Source organism: Leptosomus discolor, chromosome 13, assembly GCF_034619465.1.
Source record: "Leptosomus discolor isolate bLepDis1 chromosome 13, bLepDis1.hap2, whole genome shotgun sequence".
NCBI classification, from domain to species: Eukaryota; Metazoa; Chordata; class Aves; order Leptosomiformes; family Leptosomidae; genus Leptosomus; species Leptosomus discolor.
Window position 1 is genome coordinate 7,379,453 of NC_141403.1, and position 17,240 is coordinate 7,396,692.

At 38.5% G+C, this 17,240-nt stretch overlaps 1 protein-coding gene across 1 annotated transcript in view; it reads left to right on the forward strand.

Moving 5' to 3' along the window:
- Positions 1 to 17,240, forward strand: part of RP1 (RP1 axonemal microtubule associated) — a 165,028-nt gene that overhangs the window by 74,718 nt on the left and 73,070 nt on the right. The window contains exons 26-31 of the mRNA XM_086472701.1: positions 2,077 to 2,231; positions 2,866 to 2,944; positions 5,037 to 5,118; positions 7,271 to 7,326; positions 7,485 to 7,517; positions 13,369 to 13,538. Of these exons, the coding sequence (XP_086328827.1) occupies positions 2,077 to 2,231; positions 2,866 to 2,944; positions 5,037 to 5,118; positions 7,271 to 7,326; positions 7,485 to 7,517; positions 13,369 to 13,538 (575 nt within the window). The remainder of the gene's footprint in view (positions 1 to 2,076; positions 2,232 to 2,865; positions 2,945 to 5,036; positions 5,119 to 7,270; positions 7,327 to 7,484; positions 7,518 to 13,368; positions 13,539 to 17,240) is intronic.

Sequence of the window (17,240 nt, forward strand, 5' to 3'; positions counted from 1 at the left end):
GTGTGGCCTCACTTTTACCAATCTGCAGCATTCTGCTCCATGGGTAGTCCAGCCCTATTGTCCTAAGGGCTGGTCGCAGATTAATATCATTGTTAGATTTTCTTTTGGAAAGGTAACCCCTCTCCTTCCACACTCTGAAAGATTTTGCCCCTTCATGGTCAGTGTGGTTCTTTGCTTTGTTGCACCTTTCCTTTCATACTTTGCTGTCACCTCACATCTGTTCTTTGGCCAGTTTGCTGTTTGTCTTACATTCTCCTTCTGGTAATCTGATGGTTAGACTAAAAGTTATGATATAAAATGTCATTTGGATATATAGCTCAGTTACGTTAACCATCAGGTCCATTTTTCTTTGTTCCTTGCCATTCATATCTACCATTTCTTTAATACGATATTTTTATGTCACAAACCTTGAAACTAGTTTTTGTAAGGCTCTGCCAAATTTTTGAAGCTGTGTGTTTTATTGAGATCAGCTATATGTCACTGTGTTGGTGCACTAATGCAGTGACACAAGAGCTGCAATGAATGCTTGCAATTACAGAAAATAATAAAACTGATCAAGGGACATCACTCCTATTTTGACTTAAGTGTTGTAAGAGCTGGAGACTGTCTTTGCCAGTTTAGGATAATTTTATACAGATTAAAAGAAATATCCTGATTTGGTTAAGCATACAGTTTATCCATCAACAATTCTTTTCTGTCTTTTAATATATGTGGAGCTATTTTTTCCCCTTCAGTATTTGCAGCATTGTTTTACTGCTTGTTTACCTTCTCCAATGGGAATCAGAAAGAGCTGCTCTTCAATGATGAATGGTGGTGCATGACATGATGTTTAAGTTTTATAAGCTGCCTTGGGGTTCAGTGAATTAAAACTTTATGGAAATGTCGGATTCTACTAGCTATTTGCTGATTGAAGAGCAATAGTATTTTAATTAGTTTTTGTAGAATATTATCCAGTTTCAAGTATTGTGTTATCATTTTCTGTTTTCATCTTGGTTCCTTCTTAAAAGTAGTGCTTAATTGTGTTTCTTAGGGCTTCTACTACCTTTCTTCACTCCCAAGAACTATTAAAATTACCCATAAGTGAAACAGTAATATCCTCTGTGATCTACTAGATAGCAGCAGAAATGACCAGCTGTGATTAGAATAGAAACACTGCATGATTACCATTAAGATGTAAACAGATTTTTAAAAAAAAAAAAAAAGTTGTAATAAGAAAAACTGAAACTAAATCTAATAGTATGTCATTACTATAAATATTGTTTTGAAAAAGAAGTTTGCATGTCTGGATAATTATAATATTAGTGTGGTGCAAAATGTGTTAATATAGTAACTCTGAATTATATTCCAGAATCTGTTGAAGATAAGTTTATGTGTTTTGTGTGTAAGACTTTGGTCTAGATGAGAAGGAGAGGCATTAAATTGTTGTAAATATATCTCAACTGACAGCTGTTACTGAAAGTGTCAGCATCCACTGGTGATAAATGTTGAAACCTTCAAAAGCAAGTTGAGTGTCTGCTTTATATAGATGAGGGAGCCCATTCCTCTGCTTGTCCACCTCTGTATGTGAGGTGAAAATCTAAAACCTCGGGACTGGTGATTGTTGTTCTCCTTTTAAGATGAAGTGAAGGTTAACAACCCAGAAAATTCTGTTTTGCACAGCTCTGGATGTTAAAAATGCCTTGGTACCAGTGCAATATCGCTATTGTTCGAGACCATGAGTAGGCACAGTTAGGTGGTCTCCAGATAACTTGCTGAGAAAGACTTGTGAATTAGGCCCTGAAATCATGAATAGTCTACAGGGAGTGAGAGAAGAAAACAGAGCACTAGGGAGCACTCGCTTAGTGGGCTGCTTTACTGAGCAATGCCCTGCTATACCCAGCATGATGCAGTTCTTTAAGCTCGGTATTTTCACGTTTTTGTGCAGAGAATTACAAGGTTTGAACCTGGAAGTGACAAATGCATGGATAGCTGTTGCCACTTCCAAGCATAAGTACAGTCTTCTGGCAGAATTTTGACGGGAAAGCTTTCGAATCGTGTGCAAAATACAAGGATAATCTCAAGCTTTTTCTCTTCTAGCGTTGGTGTATGAGATCCATGTATACACGGGTGATAAACTTGGTGCTGAAACAGATTCTAATGTTTATGTCAACCTCATTGGGACAAGAGGAGATGCTGGCAAAAGGAAGCTCCATAGATCTAAGAATAATAAAGTAAAATTTCAACAAGGACAGGTGAAGTAAACACAGTGCTACTTCTGATCAATAAGGGTAAATTATGGCTAGCAAATCGTGTCTTCAACAAGTGTAAATATCTTTTTATTTACAAGATTTACACAAGCAGTTTACCATTTTCTCACTTACTTTCTTTATTCAAAATTACTTACGAAATTACATCATGTGAATAATTTTTTTCTGCTGTATCAATCATTTACTGAGAGAATTGGATAGCAGAATTTGAGTACTCTTGGTTACCTATATTGCATATATAGATAAAATGGTAACAATATCAACAGATCACATTGAATTTTAGAATCAAGTTCTAAATCCTTGTTCCTAAGAATGTTCTCTAGTCTTGGTGAGGCAGCTCGGGCTAGCAAATGTAATATAGAGATGACCAAAGAATTCTTTGCAACTGGTCATTGTGTCATGCCAAAGGAATTGAGTGCTGTCTCTGTGGTGTAATTTTAAGGTGTTATTCACCTTAGAAAGCTTTAAAAGATCCTCACTGACTGGCCCGCACCAATTTAAGAGACCTATATTTATTTTGCAGAAAAAAAAAGAGAAAAAATAAACTATTCTGTACTGTTATAGTCAAAGCAATAGCTGTGTTCAAGACCTTTATAATTTTCCTTGTATGGTTCCACAGATGGATATTTTCTGCATAAAGGCTGTCTCACTGGGAGCCTTGGAGAAAGTTCTGATTAGCCATGATGGAACTGGTCCAGGTAGGATTTAACTTCCTAGAGACCAATCTGTTTTCAAGTCCTTTTTAAACACAATGCACTTCATATTGCATCCTTTATACAAAATGTGGCAGAAGGTCTTGCAGTGATAAAAAGTCTTCCCGCAGACTGGTCACTGTGATGGGATGGTGAAAAACAGTGGTAATGGACAGCAAAAAGGGCATGAGTTTAATGTCAAATACTGTCATTCCACTTTTTGTTTCCGAGTTTATTTATAAGAAAGCGTTGTTTATTTGCATACAGAAAACTCAGGAGAGAGCTGGAAAAGGATGGTGAGTCAGGAGAGAGGCCATCTAGAGACCCAATCTTTTCAGGGCTGAGAGGGAGGAAAAAAAAGGGTTACTTTAGAGGTGGGGCTGCCCTTTTTTCTAATCACTTGACTGAGTGACAGGTCAGAAGGTCTTTGTCTTGATTTGGAGACTTTCTTGAAAGGATCATGGAATTTATGCTTTCTTTGGGGGTCCTGGACTGCAGGACATAGATCTCCCGCAGCCACTCTGAATGAAGAAAGAAAAGGAATTTTGTCCTAGACAGAGCAGGGTTTTGGCTTTGGTCAGGTGTGAGTCACTAGATGATGTGTCTTATCTTCTGCAAGGACCTTCTCCTTCTTAGAAACCTTCCGTATGTACCTGTACATTTACACAAGCAGCACCTGTCACCTTTTTTGGCCTGTTTCAAAGTGACCTGTCTGATTGCTGGTGAATCTTGGCTGGGCTAGTAGGCTCCTTCCAATGAAAGAACATCTGAGGTATAGGAGGGTGACAGAAGAAGCTTGCAGAGTGTCCTAACGTGCCCTGGGCCTGAAGTCTTGCAGGGGAAATGCCATTCTGCTCCATGTACTGCCTGGGAAAGCCCTCCCTATGGGACACAGACTGCTGCCTACTAGGGACTTCCAGACTCAGATGCAGCCAGAGAGGCAGAGCATGAGAGTAAATAGGACAGTTGTCTGCTTCTGACAAAAACATCCCTCATGAACTGATAAATAATGGTATGAGGCAGGCAAAAGCTTGTAGGCAATACGACAAGTTGTGAACGATGCAGCCATAGTGAGAAGAGGATATTTGAAAAGGGCTTCGCAGGAGAACTGCACCAGTCCCTAGGATGGTTATTGGAAGTGATCCAAGAGATCAGCGTGGACGTGGCAGTGGTTGCTGCTGCTAGGGAGAGGATGAATTGAGTAGCCTGAGAGAAGTGAGGCTGCACAGCTCCGTGCCCACCAGTCCTGCTAGTAGCAAGGCTGAGTGTGTGTTCCCACTAGGCACCCATGCAAACACGTATGTGTGGGCACGTGGCCAGCCACGCAGATCAACACAGGAACCCAGCACATGCACAAATGCACACAGCACCAACGGCCTTGTGCTGTTACCCTCTCCAGCTGATCAGAATGACAATCCCTCAATGGCAAATGTATAGATCTATATGCAGTATTGATGTATAAGGCCTCCAGCAGCTGGCCTCAGACACTCGGTCTGTCCGGTCACTGGCCCTGGATCTTTGGATCCTCAGATCCTCGGATCCTCAGATCCTCGGTTTTTGCAGTTACTGGGGAACAAATGAGAATACAAAACCCCTCCAAGGCTGCAGCCCCACTCCATTTGCAAATCAGAGCAGCAGTCTTAATGATTTGTTAATTAATACTCTTATATATGCAATATGAACTTCACTCACAGAGGACCAAAATTTCCAGCTTTCATAGAGATCTCTGTTAACTGCATAAATTGATTTGTCCCAGCATCCTCATCACAAGGAATCAAAAGATGTAGGCTAGGATGTGAATGGTATTGGCAGTTCACAGATGTACGCACGTACTTGTCTCCAAGACAAAAAAACCCACCCCTTTTTAAATTAAAACAGAGCAAGGCAGAGAAGAATTAACATGGTACCTCTTGTGAGAGACACAGAATAATGAACATTTCATTCTGTTAATATGTCTTATCTATTTAGCTGAGCTCTGTCTTAATATGACCTGCATTTCTGCTGGAAAAACAAAAAAAATAATCTGGGCTTTTCCCCTTAAATTTATTTAAAAAAAATGCATTGTTTCACATGATAAACTTTTTTCATTTCAACACAGGCAGTGGATGGTTCCTGGATAAGATTGTCATCAAACATAAAGAAGGAAAGGAAGCTCAGGAGGTTTTATTTCCTTGTAACAGGTATGTCATTCATAGAGAAAAAGAATTTGTTAAGCTGCCAGTAACCTAAGGAAAAAAATTGCAGAACAGGCATGTACACACAACCTAGATGTATGAGCAATGCCCCAGAGTTTTTCAACGTACAAGGGATGCAAAATTTTGCTATTGAAGATGAAGAACAATCGGTATAGGAGGGAGTCATAGATTAATAATGCAAAGCAGCCCAAAACCAAATGTTGCGTAGGAAGAAAGGTGCATTGATCTTTTTTTTAATATAAATTATACAGAGACCATATAAAAATAAATAAAGTGCCAGTTCTCAGTCTTTTGAGAAGTATTAGATCTGGCCGCACTGATTTTGGTCAGTTTCTCTTTCTCAGTCACTGAACACCTTATATACATCCTGGAAATCTTTGGGAAGACCTTTAACTTTTCTCCTAAAGGAGAGCTACAATATTTCATTTAGTAAATCTCTACTTGTCTGTCTTACGAGGTCTAGAATTTTGCTACCATGGGCAAAATACAAAAATGCTCGACTCTAACAGCTCTAACAATTACCAAACAGCCCGTTCTTCCAAATTTTCTTATTATCTGAGGCAACTGCAACCTGAAATTTCAGAAGCCGTTGAGCTGAATCATATGGCTGTAACAGAAGAAAAATCCATAAAATAAGATAGAAGTAGAATAGATGAAAGTAAGGATTTGTGTGTGTTATTTATAGATTAGTATATTTAATACAATAGAAATAAGTTGAGGAATTGTAATTTAGATCCAGTCAGTTACATTCTGTGGTATGTGGTTTCCAGAATTTACGCGTTTGGGTTACATGGCTGAAAATAGTTTCCATGTTATTTTGGGAACTGTGCCTTAAGTCTTGAAAATCTTTAGGGGTTCAGTGAAGACAGCTCTCCTCCTCTAGGAATCCCACCTGTTTACAAAAAAGCAGGGTTTCAGTTTGCAAGGTTCCTGGAAATGGGTAGCTGAGAACCATTTACTCCTCCCAGAACTATTATTCCGATGATCAAGATTTTGGTTTAGTTTTTGGCTATTAGGCTTTATAATTGGTTTAGTGTGCATTAAAGATGATTATCGGAAGGATAAATGAACGAGAAAATTGTTTCTTTAATTTCAAGAAGATTTCCTGAGACTTCTCTAAAGGATGAGGTACTTAATAAAGACACTGAGCTCTCCATAAAACTGCCTTGTCAAATGGAAATTGTTAATCTCTTAGAAAAAGGTTACAGACATTATATATAGAACTAGAGGAGTTCTGTCACTGTTTGCCTGCAGTGTAAGTGTGCTGCCAATGTGTCAAAGTTTGCTTTCTATTTTTAGAAACGGCTAGTGATCTTCTGTTTCTTAGGAGGAAATGAGGAGATAGGTCACAAAAGTTAATCAAGCTATTTATTGCAACAATAGTTGAAATACAAGGGAGTTTAGACTTCATGCATAAGAGATTTATTCATAGAGTTTTGTAACATACAAGAAGAGGAATATATTATGGATCCTTGGATTTAAACAAAAGCAACATTAACATGGAGCCAATGGAATAGAAGCTGATAGTGAGCACACATTTATTTATTTTTAAATAAATGAGATTGTCAAAGGCTGTTAAGTGTTACTATACCAGCAAGGGGGGTCAGCTGAAGGAGTATGGATGTACGTTTGTGGTGAAATGATGTTGCAGGAAAGCTCCTTAAATTCATCAGAATAAAAGAAAAGGAAAGTAAAAAGAGAGGCTCCGTTAATTACTGCAGATTTACAGAAACTTTAGAAAATCCCAGATCTGGAGGGGTTGTATATAATTTTAAGTACAATGACTGTAACTAACCATTGCAGCTTAAATAACCCCTCCAAAGGTATAGTCGAGCCTCTGACCCTGTAAATAGTTTGTGTTTCATATAATGTACTTCATATAGTACTGTAGTACTTGTTATAGCTAACATGAAAATTTCTATTTGCCTGGAGCAGAATGAGCCAAATTCTCCTAATATGAATAAGGTCAACTATGATGAACGTATAAAAGCAAACTTGATCTAGGAAGTATTTTCAAGGTGTAATTTGATAAAAAAGTATTAAAAAATACTGTTGGAGAGAGAAGGTAATTGTCAGACTACTTGTAATATACTGATAATTTTTGTTAATCTTATTGTTTTTGTTTTTGCAATGAAAGATGGTTAGACAAATATCAAGACGATGGAAAAACTGAGAGAGAGCTAACTGCCAAAAGTAAGTATTTTGTTAAAGAGATTTCGTGTTATAACAATATAGTATATACTTTGTGCCTAGTCATTACTAAGAAGAACCCTCCTGAATAAGACCACAACTTAAGAAGAAAAGTGATAATAAAGCTTGCTCACATATTTGTTTTCCTGTTCACACGTTAGAGGATGGCAGTTCGATGAAGACATTCCGTAAAGGTGAGAGTTGTTTTCACCACCATTGTTTTTGTGGTTGGAATTTAACTTGCAAATCAGTATTAAGTGACAAATATGTAAGTGACTTCATTGTACGTGTAAACTGTTGACGGTGAGAAAAAAATGAAGACAAACTGGCTGGCAACAGTGTACAGAAAGGGCTAGGCCTTTATAATAAATTGAGAAAAACGTGCTGCTCATAAACCATTGCTGGATTTCTTCATATTTCTACTATTCTGTCCTGAAATCAGCCCAGAATTCCTCTGAGAAGAGATTCAAGTGTTGTTTGGTTTATCCCAATGTCACTGTCATTTAATACATGGGGACAGATCCCCTAGCAAACATCAGCAAGTTGAAAAATGTGTTGTGAAGTGCCAGTGGAAGCATTTTCAGGTCAAAATCCATCAGGGTATTCCCGAAGTAGCCAGAAATAATGCAGGCTTAAACTCCAAATCCGTTAGTGAAACTAAGTGTAGTATATGCAGTCAGTTGACTAAATCTGCTTGAATTAATGAAAAGATTTTAATAAAAAACTACCCACACAGCTTTCTGGTTTTATTCCCACAAAGACAGCCTCATCACTGTAATTTGCTGTAAACCTCCCAAGTGTTTAAAATTTGAGATATCTCTTGTGTTTCTCCCTAACCAGAGAAGAGAAACAGACTGACACAAGTATCTTTATGAACATTTCACTGTAAATGTGTATTCTGTGCAACTCTGTCTGGGAACTGTATGGGAGAAACTAAAGTAGAAAAAATATCATTTACATTTGTCTCTGAAAACAGTGACTTGCGTTCTGCAGGATGAGTCCTGATCTCTCAATCTAATTCCAGTTTCAGTGAAAATTAAATCATTTGCATTCAATCAAACAGTTTAGCCAAGCTTTATTGTTCCATGGCAACATAACTTTGACAAGAGGAGACTGATTAACTCAGGTAAGTAAAGGCTTTCCCACTGAGAAATCTGATTTTCGCAACAGTGACTTGGAATTGGATTCTGCATTCTGCTAAGTGCACAGTTCAGAGATGCGACCATAATATCTATTTCACCTTATGTTCAGAAAATAGACTATATTTTACTACTAATCTAAGTTTTTTTCCAGTGCAGCTTCATTCTTTATTATGCTATAATAAGCAGGCACAGATGCACAGACTGCTGAGAGCTGGTGCGTGTCAAGAGCAGTTAGACACAATATATTGATTAGGACGAGAAAAGAGTGGCTTATTCTTCATCAGTTTGTGAAATATCACACTATCAAGATGCCCACAAGGACCCAAAGTGTGTGTGCTGGTTTCTTAGGTTGAGATCAGAGGTTCTGAATAACAAAGGTATAAAGAGGAACATTTTTAGGACGTATTCTACCAATTAGCTACACATCAGCTTAGCTTGAGTTGCTCTTTAGCCATCTTTTCTTTACCCAGGGGCTCATTCCAGTGAGGAACTGAGATACGTGAGAGATCGTGATTTTATGCCTTATGTAAAAAAAGGTGATGGGCAGGACTGATCTCAGGCTGGTTCACAGTTTCATTCATGTTGTCATTCTGGTTATCTCATAGACCTTGCATGTGAAAAGCCTGAGCTTTATACGAGGGTGACAAACACAAGAGGTTTGGAAAGGTGGCTTGTACTCAGTTCTGTGTCAGTCCATCACGACACAGTACCGGGATTAGAGCTGGTAAGAGAAAATTCCAGAGATGCAGAGTCTTCGAAGAAAAAGTAATTGCCCTAAATTCTGCCAGCAGCTGTAGCACAAGGAACCAATGTTATGCATTCATGTGATCATATTCTGTATGAGCTGCACTCTGCAAGTGGGCTTCAGGGATGGTCATAAAAAGTTGATCGGCATAGTTCAGTGTTTGGTAATTTTCAGGATAAGATCAGTGTGCTTAGGTCATCTCTAAAGCAAAGGTTACAAAGCAAAACACTTCATAAGTCACTCTGAGGATCAGAAATCTCATTCTCTTTGGATACGGCTAGTAACCTGTCCAACCACCTAGCCAAAGAAGAGAGTTTGAAAGTTATCATTGCGAAGAAGGTTACTTGAGGGCTCCTGGTCCTTCCTCAGCCAGGCTGGCATTATGTCACCTTCAATGAAGCGTAAATCTCAGGTCTCTGTGAATGCTGCTGCTGGCTGTGGAGTCTGCCAAAATGCAGTATGCCCATCTCAAGTTCTCTCAGAAACCTTTGTACATCTGTAGATTACAGAGAGGCTCTGGCAAATCAGGCATAGGAACAGATTTATTTGTATTCTCTTGATTCCTCCTTGTACGTTTGATGCAAGATGAAAAGACAAGGCATATTGCCCTGGTAGAGAAAGCAGATAGCTGCTCTCAGCTCTCAAATCATGAAGTTATTTTGAGGGAGAACGGGATTTTACACCGCTCTCTAAAAGTTTCATACATTGTCGGGAAACTTTACTACTTCTTCCTCCTATTTTCTCTGTGTTTTTTCCTTCTCTGCCTCAAAATAGGTGGAGTATTGTAATAGCACACAGTAAAATTTTTCTCCCAAAGCAAGGAGCCAAGACAGTATATTCCAATGTTGTCCACACTGCAGTCAGTTAAAAGGAGCTGGATTCCTGTAATGAGATTCCTGCAGGGAGCTCTGTGGTATTTTGGGCTTTTGTGGGCGGTGAATAAAACATGGTTCAACATCGATAAACAGAGTTCAGCTAATAGATATTTCTAGGTTGGCTTTTTTTTTTTTTGTGCAAGGTTGTTGGTATCAAGGCATGTAGAAAATTCATAAGAAAAGAGAATGAGTAAATTCTCCCATGACTTCTTCTGTTTTTAAATTGTCCCCTACCTCACAAGTATTTGCTAATGAAGTAAGAATAATTACAGAATTCTCAAATTGTAAATGGATTGGTCCTGCTTCTAAAAAGTAATGACTGTATATATTGCTGGGTGGAAGCTGAATTTCTAAGAAAACAAAATAAGCAGACTACTCTGCCACAAGGCAACACAAATTTCTACAATCTCTGGAAAGTAAGCAACCTGCTCCTACACCTACCAGAGTGTGAATGTCATTCTAGGTCTTAAGACCAAAAAATACCGGAGTAAAAAAACTGGAATAATGTAGTGTAAAAACAATGGTGGCAATCTTCTAACAATACACATATTATTCATCTTTTTAAAACCAGAAAAAATGCCTTCTTTTAAATTTTAGTTTTCTGAATTATATTACAAAACGTTGACTTTGTATTTTACCTTGCCCTGTTTGCTATGTGCGGAAGTCACTGCAGGTTTGATTTTCAGAGTTTTACTGCAAGCATCTTTCAGGTTCCAAACCAGTGGTTGAAAGACTTTCTGGAAATTATTATGACTGTTTTAACTTCTGAAAGTCAACGAATAACCCCTGCTTCTGACGTATCTCTGGATACATATCTGTAATGTGAAATCAGCTCCTTGGTGATATTATTTCAGAAAAGAGAGAATTCTGAGACTTTTTTCACAGAATTCTGTTTTCTTCCTGCCACTCATTTTAGCAGGTGTCATGCTGGTGTCTCAAAGAAAATGGCTATAGCTTTATACATAAGCTAAAAGTACAGTAATTCACTAACACACTCATCACTCTGAAAGGAAGGTAATGCAGATCAGCAGCACGAGGGGGAAAGTCTTGTTTTCTTGTTTTTAATGTGGCCGTTCATGTGAAACACAGAAGATGAGCTACTCAAGCCCAGCTATCTGATTTCCAGAACTTCAGAATATCCTGAAAAGAGACACAGAAATCACTGAACACAGCAAGTGTTTGGCATCAGTCTCCCATCTGGTGTAGCCATCCTTACCAAGCAGCTGTCTAAGTGAATATAATATTAGACAAAACATTTTTTTCTTGTTCTGGCATGAGCAGGTTAAATGGGTTTGCTGAACTGAGAGAAAATGCAGTCAGTCTGAGTTAGCTCACTTACCAGATTGTAGGAGCATTAAAAGTAAATGTAGGAGAACAAACAGCCACGGATGCTAAGAGGCCTTATATCTGTTAACTACAGATTTATCTCCTGGAAAATTCCCAACCGGTGTCTCAGCCTTTCTTCCAAAATAATAATTAAAAACACAATCATGGATATTAATGAAAATAAATCACCTTGCCTGAAATACCTTCTCTAAACATGCTGCCTCTCTGAGCAGGCAACAGGCAGCTATGCATCCATGCTTTCTCTTAACTTGGGACTTGCCCTCTCCTGAAGCAGAGGGATATTACAAAGAGAGGAAAAAAAGCTCACCTGGGAAACACAGTAATGCAAAATTTTCTTAATTTCCTCTCTGCTGTGTTTCTGGGACGGCCTTCAAAATGGGGCATGGTTGGAGAGGATAAGAGGTTCAGGGCTACGTTGGGAGTCTTTGAAAAAATTTGAAACCGTGCATAAACCCTCGGAGTGCTCAGGAACAGAAGCTCAAACGATGCTTGACTTCACCAAGTGTGACACCCTGAAGGGTACCACATGCCAACCTGGCACAAAGAGATAAAATTCAAAGCTGGCACGTATATCAAACAACAAAAGTTCCTCATTAGGCAAAGTGTGGGTCTTCCACATACTATGTCTGACTCATTCCTGCAAATGACCTCAAAAAAACAGTTTAGATGGAAGGATCCTTGCAGCTAGTGTGTTACTCAGCAGAGTGACTGAGATGTGTGTTGGCCTGCTGTTTTGTAGCTGAGCCCAGAAGACTCAGGGAACAGTCAGATGTACTGCAGAAACAGGTTATATAACAAGGGGAAAGACAGAATTGGCTGAAGAAAACAATGTGAAAAACAGGGGAAAATTATAAATCAAGAAAACCAGATCAGGTTTTCACCCAGTCTCCATCTCCAAGCAGGTGGAGGAAAACAAAAGGTATGAAAAACACAACACAGTACTGTAAGAAAAAAGAATGACATCCAACTTCTTTCGGCATTAAACTATTCTAAAACTTATTTTGTCAGCAGATTGCATTATAGGCTTACACACAATCACAAAATAGTTCTCTTATATAGTCCATCAGCAAATTATCATATTATCAGAATACTGATCACAGTCTAAAGTTAGGCTTTTGATTTCCTCCCACTGTTAAGTTCCCTTTGCCATGCAGGATCAAGTGTCTTTTCTACAAATGATTCATTTGAATTCAGGAGAAGATTTACTTTCAAGCAGTTAAGTAACGTTCTACTCTGTACTGTCCATCTAAGACACGGTATTTTTTCCACACCTGGAATGGTTCTCTGTAGCTTCTCGGTTGCGTTCTGGACTGCAAACATTGTCATGAGTACAGGTCATCTGCCAAAAAAGAACCTCAGAAAGGCCTAAGCTGTGAGCTGAAGTCAGTGCAAACACCTCTTTAGAATTCCCTGAACTTTGGATTCAACCCTAACGAATGATCTGATCTGACAAAGGAGCAGACAACATGATAAATTAGGTTAGAATAATCTGAGAAAATAGCTTTAAGTTTCTTTATTTAACTAGTTCTGTAATAGCCAGTAGTTCTTACAAATGGGTCACATAAACCTGTCAAAATGTTAGTTTTCATTTTCTTATTACATATGACCACTTTAAGAACTGGAACTTAATGAATGAATTCCTGCAATTAAAGCAACTATTCTGTTATAAAGAATGCAAAAACTTAGCAAATTGTTCCTTTTCCTGCTTTCTTGGTGTTAATTTCTCCTTGCATTCCCACTTCAACTGTTGTCTTGTGTTTATCAAGTCTTATTTAAGTTATAATTATCTTCTAGAGAAAGAATGACTGTCTGTCTATTTTTATAAAATGTGGTGTAAGCTCATGGTAATCTTTAAATTCTTTGTTGTAATAATAACAAAAACATCCATTAGTCCCTGCCGTTGATACTAAAAAGATGATGTTTTTGTTTTGTTTAGCACAACAGTGGAGAGTGCAGGTTAAAACAGATGGAGATTCCCCAGAGCCACCCGAGTGTAAAAGGACCCTTGTGATTTATGGGTCAAAAGGCAAAAGTGACAAGCTTCTGCTTTCTTCACAAAGCCCAGGCTATGTGTGCTTTCTACCCAGAGCAACAGATGAATTCATTGTAAGTCATAAGTATAAAGTGCTACACAGAGCTGATCATGACGTTCCTCTCTAGCCAAAAGATTTATAGATATATATGGAATGCTAGTTTGGCTGGTACAAATGGTGTATTTATTTATAAAGATGGAATAATATAACTTCAGATCTTGGGTTATCTTCTACTGGTAGTCCTGTCCTACTACAGCTATCTGCAGTGTTCTCTGAATTTTCAGTTCTCTGAATGCCTTCAAGGGAATATATCATGGAGAGAAATGGTCCTTTTTGTGTAATTTATTGCATTCACCAGCTCATCTTGCGTTTTTTCTAATTCTCTAAAGATTCCTGAGTTGCAGTTTATACAAAAGGCAATACACAATTATTTGCAAATGCAGAAGATGAAGGATTGGATGGTATTCCCAGAGGATCTAAGTGGGCTTTTCTTTCCCTTATTTCACTCTCTGTAAAGCAGTCTCCACTCTCCTCCAAAATAGTTCTGTCTCTCAGGCCAGCAGGCAGAGGATTTTTCTGGATAATCATAAACCACAGGGGAATGCATTGGCGCACAGCGAAGTGTGATGAACCCTGATGCAATACATATACACGGCCAGTATTAAAATCAACCCTAACACAGTCCTGACTGCCTGTACACCTGACACGCATCCTGCTGCTTTGAGAGGATGTGTCTGAGACATCTTTTTAATGTTCCAATTCTGTCCTGGCTTTCTAGGCTAAGTCACTGCAAATTCTGTTGATTGGCATGAAGTGCAGCTTCAAGCCAGTTAGATGAGAGAAATAGCTTGCAATTCAAGGCAGTTTTATAAAGCTCAGAAATACTTTTCAATGGCTGCAATAAACATTCTGAAAACAATGGCAAAACTATGTTTAGAATATGTTGTCAAAGCTTCATTGTAATGACCTGATCCAGGCTGAATTTTTAATTTAAATAACAAGCTAAAGCAATTTAGGAACTTTATGGGGAGTAAATGAAAAGATGAACGGCACTTGTTAAGACAAGAAAGCAGCTGCTTATCAGAAAACAGATAGGAAACACACTGAGCAACAAAAAGAGCTTCCTAAGCCATGGACATAAACTGAAGAGGTCAACAGAGGCAGAATCTATATATGGAGCAACCACAGCAGATGGCTGAATTTTGGCAAGTGTCATTCCATAAAGGAGACCTCTGCTACAGCCTGCTTGTTGGTAATTTCCCGAATGGCATATATTCCTTGTTAAGATTGCCTGATTTCAATGACTGGATACAGTGCTAGGAGAAATTAGTATTGCTATGAGTCAGTCATGGTGGTCCTTCACAGCCGACTACGCTGGGTATCATAGTGCTAAGTCCATCGTACTGGGCTTCCACCCCAACGGCTTGTTCATACTTTGGGATAGGGCCTATATTTTCCCCTTAGCTGTTTGTGTCCTTGTTTTTGTTGGTTTGTATGAAGAAGTTAATACCGTTTGAGCATTGTTTACTGTGCATGAAATTTTGTCTCTTTGCCACATTGCTTACAGTGTTTTGCAGTTTTTGGGGCATTCTAAGGAAATCAGAATAGCAGATCTGGTTCAAAGGAGCATTTGGGGATTCACTGGTGTCTCCATAACTGCCTTCATACCTTCCCTAGATGGTTCAGCTAATAAACCCAGTTTCTTTTTATTCTCCCTTTCTTTGTTCTTACTAAGGCTATTCAGAAGAACGCAGAAGCTTTGCTCATGTTCTCCCACTGTAGCAGCAGGCTGGGGGCGTGAGCGTGATACCACAAGGAGGACAAGCTGTGAATTCAGCTTTCCAACAAGCAGGAGTAAATGAACTTTTAAACCCCTCCAAGATCCTGGTCCTAGACAAATGTCCTTAGCAATCTAGTGCAGTAAAAAGAACGACAGGTTATGTGCTATAAGCAGGTCACAGTTTTGAAACCATATGCTTAATTTTGATCTCAGAGACACATTCATTGCACACTGAGGACAGGAAGGCATCTAAATTCCTGATTTTCCAGGTGGTCTCACACAAATATATGCACAAATGTGTATGGTATTCAGAACGATTATTTGATCCGAAATATTTCTAACCAAGTCCTGTGAAAGAACAGATGTATTTTAATGGCACATTGTAATCATAAAGAATAAATTGTTACAGGTACAGTTGTCGGGTTCAGTGGTCTGAGACATCTGTAGTACAGTGGGTGAGCTGCTTAAATAAGAATAAATTTAATTAGGACACCTTAGTTCTAAGAAATAAATTGAGAAATAGGTGAATGTGTCAATGTTACTGGATCTGCTGGGAGTTCTAGCATTGAAGATAGTACGGCAAGGAACCATGCCGTCTTCAATGAGCAAACACATTGAAAAATAACTGGGAAAATGACAGTAAACTGTCAGTGCAGTGGTAGAATTTTTATCTTTGGTATTCTGGTGATCATAGGAATCAATTGTTGATCTCACGTGGAATGAGTAGATTTGTAAAGTATATATATCTTTCTCCCAGTCGTTAGTGTTTCTTGGTGACTTACAGAGTAAGCTTGTCAGAGCATGCCTTTGGAGAGTCCTAGTGTGTCGTGCACATCCTGTTATCCAGGGAATCATAAAACAGAAAGATACAGTGACTGACAGACTGTGGGATTTGGATCCCTAAAATTACTCTCCAAAGCACTGGCCCAGGTAGTATGACTTGAGCAACAGAGCTCTGCACATAGGACTCTTTGTAAATACACAACAAATACGGGATGAATTTTGTGTTAAGGACTGCAAGGGTGACAGAAAATTTTCAGTCACATAATGCAATATTTCATGTGTTTTCCACAGTATGAGATGATGCTCCAAACAGAAAGCAGCAGGATTTCTGGAGCTCCTGACAGAAAGCTGTTCAGCTGAGTTTTAGGATGTTTTGACCACACCATTTTAATGAGACTTCATTTATGCACCTTTTTTTTTTCTTACCTTTTAACAGGAGAGTGATAAAGAATTTAATTTAAATGGGCACCCAAACAGAAAATTTTATACAGCTTTAATTAGATTAGGCACGACGTCTTTGGAGAAGCCCTGTGTGAGTCAAAAAGGAAAAGATTTAAAACATTATGGAATTCTCTAATCATCTTCATCAGTTACCTGTCCCTGAGAGCTTCAAAACCCCTGTAGCTTTGCCAGAGCATCCTCTTGATTACAAGAGCTATGCTCCTTCAGTCATGTAATGGAAAAAATATTGTGATGTTTAGTACATGACAAATCCCATCCAACTCAGCTAAGATTTGAAGTACCAAATATTACATAAAACTGTTCAGAAGAAATAAAGGTGGAAAAATTAATTAGGCAATTATAATCATGAATAAAAAACAAGGTAAAGTGTCCTCTTGCAAGCATGCTGCAAACTTAAAACCAGGATATTCACTAGACATGTACTTTGTGATGGATTAGTTGTCTGTCTCTGCTTTGAAGGATGTTACATCAATTAATAGGCATCAATGGAGGGAAAAGCCATTGGGATCAAGGATAGGATATCATATTCCAAAGGGAAACTGATCATATTAAATTGCTCAGAAAAGTATTACAAGAATGTCATAATGGCAATGCTCTGTTATTATGCTGGAGCTGAACGGAAAGACTAATAATGGCCAGAACTGGGGGGGGGGGGGGAAACACAAACCCATGAAAAGGGGGGGTGGAATATCTAATACATTCAATTGAAAATAGTTGGTGTTTAATTCCACGGATCATAGACAGTGTGAT